This window comes from Vigna umbellata, chromosome 9 (assembly GCF_029865625.1).
Source record: "Vigna umbellata cultivar VRB3 chromosome 9, Vumbellata_1.0, whole genome shotgun sequence".
NCBI classification, from domain to species: Eukaryota; Viridiplantae; Streptophyta; class Magnoliopsida; order Fabales; family Fabaceae; genus Vigna; species Vigna umbellata.
This window is the reverse complement of record NC_142173.1, coordinates 26576088-26592851: the sequence shown is the minus strand read 5'-3', so window position 1 is coordinate 26592851 and position 16764 is coordinate 26576088. Positions and strand designations below refer to the sequence as shown.

The window sequence follows — 16764 nt, the reverse complement described above, 5'->3', positions numbered from 1 at the left end:
CATACTCTGTCTTTCTACTGTACCTTTATTCCCTGAAGAATATATTCCAATAGCATTTTTAATTTAAATGAAATTTTATGAATAGCTTACAATTCAATGGTTATTTGAATATAATGGAAGTTAATTAAAGGTTATTTGAAATGCATATACTACAGGTTTTTTTGCCTAATGCATTTCTTTCTTTTAATATGTAGCCATGCCAAAGGTCAAGCGATTCCGAAATCTACAAAAATCATCACCTCAAACTGAATCTTTAGGTACTTTACCATCAACAAATGCTGCAGTGACTACTCCATTGATTGAAGAACAATCACCATCGACAAATCCTACAATGTCTGAATCAATTGAAGTACAACCAACAAATGAGACCTCATCACATGATTCGTGGAACTCAACACAATCGATGTCCACAGAAAACACAGAGCAACCTACAACATCCAAAAAACATGTTGGGCGTGAATCTTCATCATATTGGAATGTCGATGCAATAGGTATATGTCATTTATTTTTTCTGCATGCATAATTTTTTAAATTTTATTTATGGTTGAAGAGTAAAAAACAAATAACTGTATGATTTGAACCCACCACTCACATCTTATATTTATAAATCTTTAGAAATTCATAATAATATACGTTTGCCAAATATAATTGTAAAGTTATCTCTCCTAGGACTTTTCCTACGTCTTGCCATCTTATCAAAGAATTTTCTAATTTTTGTGACAATCATCTTCAGGCCTATCAAACATTAGTCTGTGGCACCTTTCCTTTATCCAAGTTATTTATCAAATATTAGTTTGGGTACCTATCAAACATTATTTGCATCTAAAAAGTAAAATTAATTTTATTTACATGAATTAAATTTTAAAAAGATACATTAAAAAAGTATAAATTAATTTTTGTATTTTTTAAATTGAGCTAAGCTGATCATTGACTGATGTAAGAGGGGTTAAAATAATTTTCTTAACCCACACCTATAAGGATGTACACAGAAACTATAGAAGTGTAGAAAGAAATGGTCCCGTGTTGATTCTAACAACGACTAAGATGAGATAGACTGAATTGATTTTCATCTCATGTCAAATCTGAAGGTAGTACTCTATATACTAGCTAATACTATACAACAAACTTATGGTTACATTTGGTGATAAAGTTCAGCTGAATATATAGCTGGAAAGTTCAAACCCTTTATAAAATGTTCCCTTGATATTAACTAAAACCACAATAAAAATAAAGTGGTTGGCCCTAGCGTAGGGGCCCCCTACAACCTTAGCACCTTTATTCTACGTAATGGCCTCGTCACTAAGAGCTCAGAGTAAGACCCACCCATACAACCAGGCTTCACACTTTCCTTTTAGATTTTAAAATTGGTAAGTGTTACTAATTTTAGTTCTTGCTTATACAATTTCAATAATTAAAAATGTAACCGTAGCCATTATGTAGTAATTTCAAAGCTTAAGTATATTGTTATCATGATTTAATTTAACGTGCTACTCAACTTTATTCTCTCATAAGTTTTTTTATTGTTAAAGACCTACAAGGAGTTATGAAGAAAATAAAGGTGAAGGTCAGAGAAGTAAGTAACTTACCTCATGGACAACGCATCATTGTAGACTTTGATGAGGTAGGCATGGCTATAGGCGAAGGGCAAGGAGTACTTGCGGGTTATTGTGGGATATTGGCAACGGACGATAATTTATTTCCAATCAATTTTGAAAGGTGGTCTGGAAAAACAGGCATCCCTAACACCTACTTTTTAGAATGCTTTAAGGAAATATTACAGGTATATATATCATTAATGTATTCAAATGCCCCACACTTACTTTTTACTCACTAACTATGTTTTCTTTTTTCAAAAGCTTCGATTTTGTTTTAAGACTACTGAAGCTATTGCCCAAAGATATTGCAAATTAACTTTGGGTAAGAAGTGGGCTGCACATAGACAACGTTTATGGAATGAGTTCTATGATCCAACAAAAACAAAAGATCAAATCATATGTAATGTGCCGACCGGTATAGACAGAACTCAATGGGCTCATTTCGTTACCTATCGTCTAAAACCGGAGACAATGGTACAAGTTTCATTATTATTTTCATTGCTTTTGTGTATATTATTATTTTGATTGTTATGTCAACTTACAATTGTTTTTTCATAGGATATTTGTAAAAAAAATAGAGAAAATCGCAAGAAGCAAGTAATTCCTCATACTGGTGGCTCTAAACCTATCTCAAGAAGAAGACATGAGATGGTACTGAGATTAGCATATATGACGATTTTTAGTATTTTTCAAATTTACTATTTATTTTAACTTATCCTTTTATTTAGCTTTTGGATAGTGGAAAACTGCCTAGTCGTGGAATGTTATATATTGAAACTCATAAAAAAAAAGATGGCTCATTTGTAAATGAGGCGGCAAAGGCTATAGCGGTAAGTTTTACTATAATATGATATTTTCAAACATTATGCTTCAATATTTAGATCTTTAACTACAACTTCTTCTATGCCTACAGGAACAAATTGAAGTGGGTTTGAGTCAAAGTGTAACACCCGAATATTTTAAAGGGTATTACTGATAGTAGAGACTAAATTAATTTGATATCTCATATAAACAATCAAACTTTATTTCAATTACTCCAAAGTACAATACCAAACTTACAAACTTTAAACAATATAGTCTTCACCATTGAAATTTCAACTTATAAATTTTACACAACATAATCTTCCCAATACAAATTTATTCTTTTTACAAAAATCCCTGAAAGTTTTTCCCCGCATCTCTCTCATCTCTAAGCTTTTTCAACCGCATCTGCAACATTATCTAATCACATATAACATGAGTTATATGATCATAGTACAAACAAATAAGGGTAAGCCAACCATATCATAAAATCATTAAACTTGTAACAAAAATATTAAAATCAGGTATTTCTGCAATTGATAAAATATCATTATTCCGATGTCATTAATTCATCATTATCAAAATCATCTTTCTCATTTCCATAAATCTTACAAGTGTACCATGCTTACTCATGAAGCCTTATGGTCAGACCGCTCTCTGCCTGCTTCCTTAAGCCTCACTTACCTACTATGTCTTACTTTCTGAAGCCTTATGGTCAGACCCCTCTCTGCCTGCTTCCATAAATCTCAGGTGTTACTTTGCTCATACCAAACTCTCATGGTATAACTCGAACATACTACTCCCGGTAGTAAACATCATTTCATAAGTAATGATTTCTCATATCCACTCCAACATTTCATAAAAACCAACAATTCATACCCTCTTATCCACCTAACTCAATCATGTTCATTCTTTAATCATGAATTCATAATAACCCGTTTTGGTATCGATAAATTAAACACATTGACAGATATCATGCTTCATATTATAAACTCATTTTGCCCATAACGAGTATAACTCAACATATTTTCACCAAACAAAGATCATGGATCAGCCAAAATACATCAACATATCTTAGGAACTACATATTAAAGTCTGGGCTCAATGTAATGATAAATAAAATATATATGAAATTTTTACCATGATAATATTATGCATCTACAATCAACTTGTTTTATTTTATTTTCATCCTAGTAGAGATTTTTCTTTACCCCAATTGGTCACCGGAGAGGACCCAGATGTCTGAACGCATCAAACTCACCTTCGACGCCAGCACATATGACTAGTCACAACTGACTGGACCAGGCCAGGGCTGCTCTATGATCAGGGATGTGCCAACTCAGGTTTTTAAGGTTCCTCTATCCTACCAACAAAGGGAGGCCTTCAATAATTAACAATTTATTTATTTAATTTATCTACCTTGTTTTCTTATGCTCTAAATCTTAAAATGCCTAATTTTACTTCCTCTCACAACAACCTCAAACACTGTATATATATTTAATACCCATATACAAGCTATTATAGAACCCTTATTCCAAACCTTCCAACAAGATTAATTTCAGCCAACAAACTCATTCAATAAAATCATCACAATAAACATCCATAATAGAATTCATACAAGATAATTATAAACAATTAACAATAATAAAACATTACTATAAATGGTCATAGAAGAATAAAATATTTGACAATCATAAAAATAATCTTAATATAAAAATTCATGGGGAAACAAGAAGTTGAATCTGGCAGAGCCGGTTAGACAACTTCTAATCCATCCATCAATACAATATAATTAAATAACAAGAACAATACATGTCTGGGGAAATAAGAAGTTGAATCTGGCAGAGCCGGTTAGACAACTTCTAATCCTTCCAAAAATGCAATAAAATAAATAAGTAAAGAAATAAATAGTTTGGGGAAACAAGAAGTTGAATCTGGCAGAGCCGGTTAGACAACTTCTAATCCTTCCAAAAATGTAATAAAATAAATACGGAAGGAAATAAAAAAAAGTTTGGGGAATCAAGAAATTGAATCTGGCAGAGCCGGTTAGACAATTTCTAATCCTTCCAAAATACAATAAAAATAAATAAGGAAAACAATAAAATGTTTGGGGAAACAAGAAATTGAATCTGGCAGAGCCGGTTAGACAATTTCTAATCCTTCCAAAATAAAAATATAAACCACTAATAACATACAATTGACATAACATAATCAATATCACATTTTACAATTATCACACTTGGATATTAACACACAAAAAAAACATATTCTCATTTAAAATTCAAAATCATACAGAAACAAAATACTCCATATTTAAGATTTAAAATCAGACAAAAGAAAAATATAGCATATTCAAGACTCAAGATAATACAAAAAGAAATACTCAAAGTTAGCTTCCCTTACCTCTATTCCAGACTTAGTTTCCTCTTCTCAAACCGTTCTCCGGAAACTTCCAGAATTTCCCCTCTTTAACTAGAATTTCCTCTAACTCTCTTCTCTCACAATTTCTCTAGAATTTTGGTGTAAATCTTCAGCCTCCCCCCCTTGGCTATTTATAGCCAAAAATTTTACTATTCATTTTTACTATTCATTTTTACTATTCACTTTTACTATTCTTTTACTATTCATTTTTACTATTCAAAAATTATTTTTTTATTCACCATTCTTATCTCTGAATGATTAATTCTACGTGGAGTGTTCTCTTCCATAATTTATTTTAATATTTTTTTTTAACTATTCACTATTCACTATTCACTATTTACTATTTACTATTCACTATTCACTATTCACATTTCTAAAAAAATCCTAAATAAGTTATCAAAAATTTGAAGCTCTCCCTCCAAAATTACTATAACTTTATATCCAAAAATTTACATTTTTCTATCCATTAAAATTATTATTACTAATAAAATGTTAAAATTTACTATTATAAATATTTTTTTTTTTCATGGATCTTACATTTTAACATACAAATATTTTCAAGGATCTTACAATCTCCCCAACAACAATTATTTTCGCCCTCGAAAATTATTTATTTAAACAAAGACTATTTAACAAAAAAAAAATTACTTACAAAAGAGATATGGATATTCCTTTATCATAAATTCTTCCAATTCCCAAGTCATTTCCTGTGTGTCTTCATTCCAAAGTACCTTTACCGTGCGAATATCCTTCCCTCTTAACTTTTTCATTTGAACATCTAGTATACGCACTGGGCCAACTTCCATTGTTAAATTTTCCTTGACCTGAATTTCATCAACTTCTAACACATGCTTTGGATCTGGAATATACTTCCGCAGTTGGGATACATGAAAAACGTTATGCAAATATGTCAATCGAGGTGGTAGTGCTATCTCATAAGCCACTGGCCCAATCTTTTTGAGAATTTGATACGGTCCGAGAAATTTTGGTGTCAGTTTCCTCATCTTGATAGCTCTCCCGACTCCTGTAGTTGGCGTTACTCGTAAGAATACATGATCTCCTTCTTCAAATTCTAACGGTCTTCTTCTTTTGTCGGCATATGACTTTTGTCTACTTTGAGTTGCTTTCATCCGATCTTGGACTAATTTTATTTTTTCTGTGGTTTGTTGTAATAGCTCGGGTCCCACTGTCAGTGCTTCCCCATCTTGAAACCAACACAACGGTGTTCTACATCTTCTTCCATATAAAGCTTCATATGGTGGCATACCAATACTGGAATGATAACTGTTGTTGTAAGTAAATTCTACTAATGGTAGTATCTCATTCCAACTTCCAAGATGATCTAATACACAAGTTCTCAGCAAATCCTCCAAAGATTGAATAGTCCTTTCTGTTTGACCATCAGTCTGAGGGTGATAAGCCGAACTCATCTTCAACTGTGTTCCCAGAGCCTTCTGTAGCGTCTGCCAAAACCTTGAAGTAAACCTTGGATCTCTGTCTGACACAATGCTTGTAGGTATGCCATGCAACCTCACTACTTCCCCGATGTATAACTCCGTCAGCTTTTCTAGTGACATACGTTGATTAATAGGCAAAAAGTGAGCGCTCTTGGTTAGTCTATCAACGATAACCCAGATAGAATCGTGACCTTTTGATGATTTTGGTAAATGTGTTACAAAGTCCATCGAGATACTGTCCCACTTCCATTGAGGAATGTCTAACTGTCGTAACATCCCTCCCGGTTTTTGATGCTCCACTTTTGCTTTTTGACACACCAAGCAGGCTGCTACAAACTCGGCCACATCCCTCTTCATTCCATTCCACCAAAATGACTCTTTCAGGTCCTTATACATCTTAGTCATACCTGGATGTATGCTAAGACGACTTTTATGGCCTTCGTCTAAAATTAAATGTTTTAATTCACTCTTTGCAGGGATACACACTCTGTTTTTAAATCGAAGTATGCCATCTTTACTTAGAACGAACTCCTTAGCTTGATCGGTGTCCAACAACCTGATCTTTTGCTGCAACTCTTGATCCATCGACTGCTCAACCTTCACTTGTTCTAAGAAGTCACTAGTGATTACTAAATGACTACACCATATGTGATCTGGGTTTAACTGCAACCCCAAGTTCATATCACGTAACTTTTCTAACAGTTCTAATTCCTTCACCATCATCGTTGTTATCTGAGCTTGTCTCCTACTCAATGCATCTGCCACCACATTGGCTTTTCCTGGGTGATATAAAAGCTCGAAGTCATAGTCCTTCATATATTCCATCCATCTTCTTTGTCGCATGTTCAATTCCTTTTGATCGAACAAATACTTTAGACTCTTATGGTCACTAAAAACTTGGAAACTTGCCCCATAGAGGTAGTGTCTCCATGTCTTTAATGCAAATACTACTGCTGCAAGTTCGATGTCATGCGTTGGGTAGTTTTTCTCATGCGCTTTTAACTGCCTAGATGCATAAGCTACAGGTCTCCTTCCTTGCATTAGAACGCACCCCAATCCTTGATATGACGCATCGCAGTACACCTCAAAAGATTTGCTAGAGTCTGGAATGATTAATACTGGTGCTGATGTTAGTCGTTGCTTCATATTTTCAAAACTGGCTTCGCACTTGTCAGTCCACAGAAATGGTTGATCTTTACGAGTTAACTGAGTTAGAGGACCTACAATCTTGGAAAACCCTTCGACAAAACGTCGGTAATAACCGGCTAATCCTACAAAACTTCGTACTTCAGTTACAGTTTTCGGCCGCTCCCACTTTAGCACAGCTTCCACTTTTGCTGGATCCACTGAGATTCCTTGAGCAGAAATCACATGACCCAAAAATTGTACTTTCTCTATCCAGAACTCACACTTTGATAGTTTCCCATACAGTTGATGTTTTCTTAAAATTTCCAACGCCACCCTCAAGTGTTCTGCATGCTTTTCCTTATTCTCTGAATAGATAAGAATATCGTCGATAAATACTACCACGAACTTATCTAAACATGACCGAAATATTCTGTTCATGTAGTCCATAAAAATCGCTGGGGCATTCGTCACACCAAACGGCATTACCACGTACTCAAAGTGTCCATAGCGAGATCTGAAAGCCGTCTTTTGTACATCTTCCGTCTTGACAAGAATCTGATGGTAACCAGATCTGAGATCAATTTTTGAAAACACCTCTGCTCCTCTCAACTGATCTAATAGATCATCGATTCTTGGCAAAGGATATTTGTTCTTTATTGTAACCTTGTTCAACTGTCGATAATCCACGCACAACCTTGAACTTCCATCCTTCTTCTTCACCAGCAATACAGGAGCTCCCCATGGAGACACACTTGGACGGATAAACTTCTTCTCCAACAGATCTTCGATTTGCTTTTTCAACTCTGCTAGTTCGGCAGGAGCCATTCTGTATGGAGCCATAGAAACCGGGCCAGCTCCGGGCACTAGATCTATTGTGAAATCGATCTCTCGACTAGGTGGTAAACCTGGCACCTTCTTCTGGAAAAACATCAACATATTCTTCTACCACAGGTATTCCGATGATTTGTTCTTCAGTATTCTCTCTTTTCTCCTGAGCTAACACCACATAGCAGGTAGCTCCATCTTTGATATCCTTCGCAGCGACTCGAGTTGAGCTTAGTTCTAAATTGTTCAAATTTAGAAACTCTATCTTTTGTTTCCCACAATCAATAAGAACGTGATTGGCAGTCAACCAATCCATTCCTAAAATAATGTCTAGATTTTGAAGGGGTAAGCAGATCAAGTTCACTTTGAACTTGCGTCCTGCAATTTGGATCGGGCATCCGACACAGACTGAACTGGTCGTAACTGGTCCCGATGCTGGTGTAGAAACTACTAATTCACACCCTAGATCAAGCATCGGTAATCCGAGTCTTTCTAAACATGCTAGATATAAAGGAGTGTGTGGCTCCAGAGTCAAACAAAACATATACGCATTCTCCTAACAGCATACAGGTGTGTAAGATTAATGTACCTGGCTTAGTAGCCTCTTCTGCAGACATTGCGAATACTCTTCCTGTTGCCCGGGGCTTTACTTCAGCAGAATCTTGTTGTTGTGGTTCTCCCACCTTCTTTTTCTTTGGACAGACATTAGCAAAGTGTCCGGATCATTGCAGATGAAACATCTCTTCCCTTCAACTCTTTCCCCAGTAAGTTTAGGGCAGTCACGTCTGAAATGTGCCCCTCCACACTCAAAACACTTCACTGTTCCTCGATATGATAATTGTGGTTTTTCATAAGGTTTCTTGTTGAATTTCATTGAAGATTCTCCCTTTGCAAGTCTGGAAACTCTACTTGGATCAAACTCCAACAATTCTATCATTCTGGCTTTCTCTACCAATGCTGGAAACTCTTGTATTTCCAATGGCATAAGTACCTTCTTCAGTTCATGCCTTAGTCCTCCCTCGAATTTTCGACATCTCCATTCTTCTGTGATATTCTGAGTATAAAACCTCGAGAGATAATTAAATTTTACTACGTACTCTTGTACTGATAACCTTCTTTGTTGTAAGGTCAGAAACTCCGCCTCCCTTGCAAATTTTGCACTGTTTGGAAAATATTTTTCCAAGAACCTTATCTTAAAGTTCTCCCAATTCACAGTCTCACCACGAACCGTCATCAACTGTTGCATACTTTCCCACCAATATTCAGCCTCACCCACCAAAAGAAATGATGCATAAGTTAATTTTTGTTCTTCTGAGCAAGTTATTACCCGAAAAATCTTCTCGTTCTGCCTTAGCCAAGAGTCAGCCTCATCAGGAGTAGCCTCCCCATTAAATTTAGTTGGATCATGCCTTAAGAAGTCATTCAAGCTAGAATGATTTTGAGGTACTTGATCAACTTGTTGTTGCTGCATCTTTGTCGAGTTTAAATGATTTCTTCAAAAAGATAACAATACAATTTAGCATATGATATCAATTTCCTCCAAATAGTCATTTTCATCATAACCATTAATAGTTTTACTAAGAATAATAATTTCACTCCCCATAGTCCCAAAATACTTTCGAAAACCATTGCTCTGATACCATAATGTAACACCCGAATATTTTAAAGGGTATTACTGATAGTAGAGACTAAATTAATTTGATATCTCATATAAACAATCAAACTTTATTTCAATTACTCCAAAGTACAATACCAAACTTACAAACTTTAAACAATATAGTCTTCACCATTGAAATTTCAACTTATAAATTTTACACAACATAATCTTCCCAATACAAATTTATTCTTTTTACAAAAATCCCTGAAAGTTTTTCCCCGCATCTCTCTCATCTCTAAGCTTTTTCAACCGCATCTGCAACATTATCTAATCACATATAACATGAGTTATATGATCATAGTACAAACAAATAAGGGTAAGCCAACCATATCATAAAATCATTAAACTTGTAACAAAAATATTAAAATCAGGTATTTCTGCAATTGATAAAATATCATTATTCCGATGTCATTAATTCATCATTATCAAAATCATCTTTCTCATTTCCATAAATCTTACAAGTGTACCATGCTTACTCATGAAGCCTTATGGTCAGACCGCTCTCTGCCTGCTTCCTTAAGCCTCACTTACATACTATGTCTTACTTTCTGAAGCCTTATGGTCAGACCCCTCTCTGCCTGCTTCCATAAATCTCAGGTGTTACTTTGCTCATACCAAACTCTCATGGTATAACTCGAACATACTACTCCCGGTAGTAAACATCATTTCATAAGTAATGATTTCTCATATCCACTCCAACATTTCATAAAAACCAACAATTCATACCCTCTTATCCACCTAACTCAATCATGTTCATTCTTTAATCATGAATTCATAATAACCCGTTTTGGTATCGATAAATTAAACACATTGACAGATATCATGCTTCATATTATAAACTCATTTTGCCCATAACGAGTATAACTCAACATATTTTCACCAAACAAAGATCATGGATCAACCAAAATACATCAACATATCTTAGGAACTACATATTAAAGTCTGGGCTCAATGTAATGATAAATAAAATATATATGAAATTTTTACCATGATAATATTATGCATCTACAATCAACTTGTTTTATTTTATTTTCATCCTAGTAGAGATTTTTCTTTACCCCAATTGGTCACCGGAGAGGACCCAGATGTCTGAACGCATCAAACTCACCTTCGACGCCAGCACATATGACTAGTCACAACTGACTGGACCAGGCCAGGGCTGCTCTATGATCAGGGATGTGCCAACTCAGGTTTTTAAGGTTCCTCTATCCTACCAACAAAGGGAGGCCTTCAATAATTAACAATTTATTTATTTAATTTATCTACCTTGTTTTCTTATGCTCTAAATCTTAAAATGCCTAATTTTACTTCCTCTCACAACAACCTCAAACACTGTATATATTTAATACCCATATACAAGCTATTATAGAACCCTTATTCCAAACCTTCCAACAAGATTAATTTCAGCCAACAAACTCATTCAATAAAATCATCACAATAAACATCCATAATAGAATTCATACAAGATAATTATAAACAATTAACAATAATAAAACATTACTATAAATGGTCATAGAAGAATACAATATTTGACAATCATAAAAATAATCTTAATATAAAAATTCATGGGGAAACAAGAAGTTGAATCTGGCAGAGCCGGTTAGACAACTTCTAATCCATCCATCAATACAATATAATTAAATAACAAGAACAATACATGTCTGGGGAAATAAGAAGTTGAATCTGGCAGAGCCGGTTAGACAACTTCTAATCCTTCCAAAAATGCAATAAAATAAATAAGTAAAGAAATAAATAGTTTGGGGAAACAAGAAGTTGAATCTGGCAGAGCCGGTTAGACAACTTCTAATCCTTCCAAAATGCAATAAAATAAATAAGTAAAGAAATAAAACGTTTGGGGAAACAAGAAGTTGAATCTGGCAGAGCCGGTTAGACAACTTCTAATCCTTCCAAAATACGATAAAAATAAATAAGGAAAGCAATAAAATGTTTGGGGAAACAAGAAATTGAATCTGGCAGAGCCGGTTAGACAATTTCTAATCCATCCAAAAATACAAAAATAAACAATTAGTAGCATAATCAACATCACATTTTACAATTATCACACTTAGATCTAAACACCGAAGCATGTTCTCATCCAAAATTCAAAATCATACAGAAACAAAATACTTTACATTCAAGATTTAAGATCAACCAAAAGCAACCTATACAAGACTCAAAATAATACCAAACAAAATGTAACTCCCCTTACCTCTATTCCAGACTTAGGTTCCTCTTCTCAAATCGTTCTCCAGAAACTTCCAGAATTTCCCTTCTTCAACTAGAATTTCCTCCAACTCTCTCCTCTCACAATTTCTCTAGAATTTTGGTGCAAATCTTCATCCTCCCCCCCTTGGCTATTTATAGCCAAAAATTTTACTATTCATTTTTACTATTCATTTTTACTATTCACTTTTACTATTCATTTTTACTATTCAAAAATTATTTTTTATTCACCATTCTTATCTCTGAATAATTGATTCTACGTGGAGTGTTCTCTTCCACAATTTATTTTAATATTTTTTTTTAACTATTCACTATTTACTATTTACTATTTACTATTCACTATTCACTATTCACTATTCACTTTTCTTAAAAAAATCCTAAATAAGTTATCAAAAAATTTGAAATTCTCCCTCTAGAATTACTATAATTTTATATCCAAAAATTTACATTTTTCTATCCATTAAAATTATTATTACTAATAAAATGCTAAAATTTACTATTATAAATATTTTTTTTTTTTCATGGATCTTACATTTTAACATACAAATATTTTCAAGGATCTTACACAAAGCACTACTGATGAATCACAGGTTTCCCCTCATGATGTTGTTGGTAGAGTGTTAGGCCCAGAGCATTCTGGGAGAGTGCGATGCATGGGTTTGGGAGCAGCTCCTACTAACTCATTCAGAAATACAAGAATGCGACTTTCAGATTTAAGCATGGGTTCATCTAGTACTGCCACATCATCAACATCTACTAATCAATGGGAACAAAAGTACATGAATTTAGAAGGTGCGCTGAAAGCATATATGATAATGAAGGAAGGAAAGATTCCTGATGAATTGGCTACCTTCTTTGATCCTCAACCACAAGTAAGATACTAAATAAGTATAAGTAATATGCTTGATATACTGTAATAATATACCAATTCTGTTTTATGAGTACATGCAATTGATGTGGCTACCTTCTGATGAGACATTCACCTACATGTTAAATATACCAATTATGTTTTATTATAGGGGAATAAAATGTGATGAACAGATGAAAAAATCAAAACCACATCATAAAAATTAAAAATAGAGACACTTAGAGATGAAAGAAATTTATGATTTAAAATATCTAGTAGTCGAGAAATGCAGTGATCGGTTCTTTAACCTCATAAGAAACACATAATTATAGAATTTGAAAGCTTGGGATAGGAAGTCTGTCACAGCTGATATATGGAATTTGAAAGCTATAATTAATTAATTATTCTAGCTTTTCGTTGGGTGGAGGGCCTACACCCTGCAAATTCTGAATCCCTACTATTTGTATGTCTGTTATTTATTAGATGTGCATGCAAAATATGTAATGAGAGTACCATGCAAACTACAGCACAATGCATATCCCATATCCACTCTCCACTGTCATTCTGTAATGTTGTGCATTTCCCCTACTTCTGCCACTGTCATTATTATATAAACAGCCTTTGGTTGGCGTGATCACTCTATATATGCAATCGATAATTACCATGATTCTTAGAGGATTTTGCATTCGTTATTGGAGACCCAGTTATATAATTTGAGTTATATTATATTATTTTGAAAGACTGAAATGTAAGAAAGACATATCTCTAAGAATATGGCTAGATGTTTTTGCAAGCAATTAAAGTACCAGCGAACGCCGGGCTCGAACTAAGGTAGGCTCATTTGGCTTTTTACTAGAATGGTTGGCATGTAAATGTAATCAAAATTTGTTGGATTCTTTTGTTCCACTGTTGCTTTTAGACTCAAATTCTCCATTTTCCGATAACTTTTTCTCACTTGGATTACTTATGGTTTATATGGGGTGTAATTGATAGTGACAATGAAAAGTGTTAGTGGACATGAACCATATTGTCTTGTGCAATGTGTGGTATATTATATTCTCATTCTACTCAGCAAAAACAATCAACTTGCTGATATGAAGGGTTAGGTTTTTGTATGACTAGTAAGATAGTAGCAATTAATTTTCACACACTTGTTTCTGGTGCAGAATTACATCCCTTCTGTTTTAGTGATTTTGAAACAGTCTTGTTGTTAGGTTGGTGAAGGGAAGGGATTAAACAGGGGTTTGGTTGATGGTCAAACCGTGAGGTAAGCTGGTGGTGGTGTGTCTAAGCATCTGAGTAGGTTTCTAGTTTGGAAAACATATAACGCCGATTATGAATAGAACGAGACTTGGAATAGTCTTTCTTTCTCTAGGTTAATTAGTTTTCCTTTAGATGTTTAAGGTGCTATCTGATATAGTGTAAAGTTTAGAGAACCGTGGGAAATACTTGATGCAATTGATACAGGGGCTGATACGGTAACTAACAGGTGTGGCTAGTGTGCTTAGAAGTAATTAAGGCTATTATTAATCAACCTTACAAACTCATGGCAATCGAACTTTGATCATCAGTTGTTTATATACTTGGTAGCAGTTTAGACTTGTTATGTGGAGGCCTGCCTTTTAGCTATTGAACTATACGTCTGACTTGGTAGGTTGTTAGAATTGATAAGAGTGAATTTGATTATTTTTTTATATATTATTTACAAAATGTGAGTACATGTAATTGAGTTTATTTTATTAATTTTTTTTTATATTATTTCAGCAAACTTCTGATGCAAATGAGCCAGAGTCTCCTTTGGGTGCAAGACAATCATCTGATGGAAGTAACATTTAGGAAGTTTATGATATTGTTTTAGGATAAAATTATACCTAGTTTATTATGAATTGAGTAACATTTCTTTCTTTGTAACTACTTTTGTAATGAGATTACATTGACTTATAGTCTATCTTGATGTGACTATAAAATTGTTTCTCAATTTATTTTTCTAAATTTCTTTCCCACAATGTTAGCTCTCCATGTCGTCATCTCCGAGACACCTTATGTACAATCAGGTTTTCTCTTTTCCTCCACTTATGGTAGCGAATTTTGTAGTTGTTGCCATTCAATATTTACTTCACCTTTTGAACTACACAAAGATGAAACTTGGACTAAAGGGGACAAAACTAGAGTTTTGTCAAATGAATTTGTCAATAATGGAGCAATACTTGAAAATTTCCTAAAATAAAAATAATTAAGTAATAGAATAAAAAGGATAAAGCTAATGAAGAGAGTGTAATCAAGGTAACAAAGCGACAACAATTCATAAAGAGACAAAATGATAAAAATTATAACACTAGCTTAGTAATCCCTGAGATTTTAGTTTGATGAGTTGAGAAATATTAAAGATGAACAAGGCAACAACCTACTTCAATGATGACAATGTCATGATAAGGTAGGCAACGCCATGGTGGCAAACTAACTAAGAGTGAGGTTTGCTCTCACTTATATACTATAAATCAGTCTCATCTCTAGTCGATGTGAAATTTATAACATGTTTAACCACGTGCTTTTACCAATAAAGATTCAAAATACATAATATAATCATATATTAATCTTTAATGAACCATAATTTGACTCATGATGAAAAAGAATGCAAAAGTGAATTTGCCACTGGGAATTATGTGAACGATGTTATCTTCCAAAGATAATGAGGTAAAGAGAGCATTAGATATTACTTTAGAATATTTAACGATAATATTTCATTACAATTATAGTTTTAGTCACAAACTTAATATTAACTTATATTTTTGAGTTTTGAATAATCATGTAATGAATTTAACGCATTTAGATAATATATATATATATATATATATATATATATATATATATATATATATATATATATATATATATATAAAATTTAAAAATTCTAAAGATATTAATGATGAATAAAATATATTTAAAAATTCTAAGATATTAATAATGAATAAAATATGTTAAGGAAAAAATAAATTATATCTCTTAAATATTTTTCGATTAAATAAAATTTTAACTCAATAATTTGTATAGAAAAAATCCATGTTAATTATTGAAATAAAAAAACCTACAATTCAAATTAAAAATTTAAAGTCTACAAACCCATCAATTCTGAGCAGAGAGGTCGATGCATAGCCAACCGCATCCGCGTCCGTAGAGTTGAACATGTCATTCCTTATTCCGTGTTTGAAAGCTGCATAATTTCAACTGCGTAAAGTTGTTCATAGAGGAGACCTCGACAAACGCTCTACTATCATATAAGGTCTTTCCTAAATGTGTGAGAAGATCTCTACTATTATAGGTCTTTCCTATGAGGAGATCTTTTTATCTTGTCCTGGACGTTGAAGGCCCTCGCGTTCAAATAAATTTGGGTTTTCACTTTTACTTTTTATTCTTGTATCTTTTAGGTTAGTTTATGCTTTCGCATATGGAATTTTTTTGTTTTTGTTAATCTTTGTGTTAATTAGTTGTTTTTAGGTTCAATTGACATTGCCTTTGGTAGAGGGTATTGAACGTGACCGTTTGGAAGAAGGAAAAGCTGCTCTAAATTGTTGAACCTTTCGCATTATAAATGGCAAACAATCAAACACTATTTAAAATTATTTTTATGTAATAACAAGATTTTATATGATTACCTATACTAATAATAAAAATTGATTTATTGTTAAAAATAATAACTAATTTTATTGATATATATTTGTGCAGAACTTAATTAATCCGATAAATAAACTGTTACACATTAACAAATGCAATTCTAATACTTTTAAAAGCTTCCCATACTATCTAACGATA

The 16764-nt window shown here is 33.3% G+C and overlaps 1 protein-coding gene across 1 annotated transcript; it reads left to right on the top strand.

Moving 5' to 3' along the window:
• Positions 1–196: 196 nt before the first annotated feature.
• LOC148193092 (uncharacterized) lies at positions 197–14790 on the top strand. The gene is made up of 10 exons (XM_088099355.1): positions 197–491; positions 1530–1780; positions 1857–2069; positions 2154–2246; positions 2324–2425; positions 2509–2538; positions 12665–12979; positions 14169–14221; positions 14375–14432; positions 14719–14790. Exons 1-10 carry the CDS (start codon positions 197–199, stop codon positions 14788–14790), a joined length of 1482 nt encoding a protein of 493 aa, XP_087955481.1.
• The last annotated feature ends 1974 nt before the right edge of the window (positions 14791–16764 follow it).

What these genes read in the sequence shown, in the direction of transcription:
- LOC148193092 (XM_088099355.1), top strand. Translation starts at nt 197, where the DNA reads ATGCCAAAGGTCAAGCGATTCCGAAATCTACAAAAATCATCACCTCAA. An exon ending in GTCTAAAACCGGAGACAATG is followed by an intron (nt 2,070 to 2,153) that starts GTACAAGTTTCA and finishes GTTTTTTCATAG; the next exon opens with GATATTTGTAAAAAAAATAG. An exon ending in AAGTGGGTTTGAGTCAAAGT is followed by an intron (nt 2,539 to 12,664) that starts GTAACACCCGAA and finishes AATATTTTCAAG; the next exon opens with GATCTTACACAAAGCACTAC.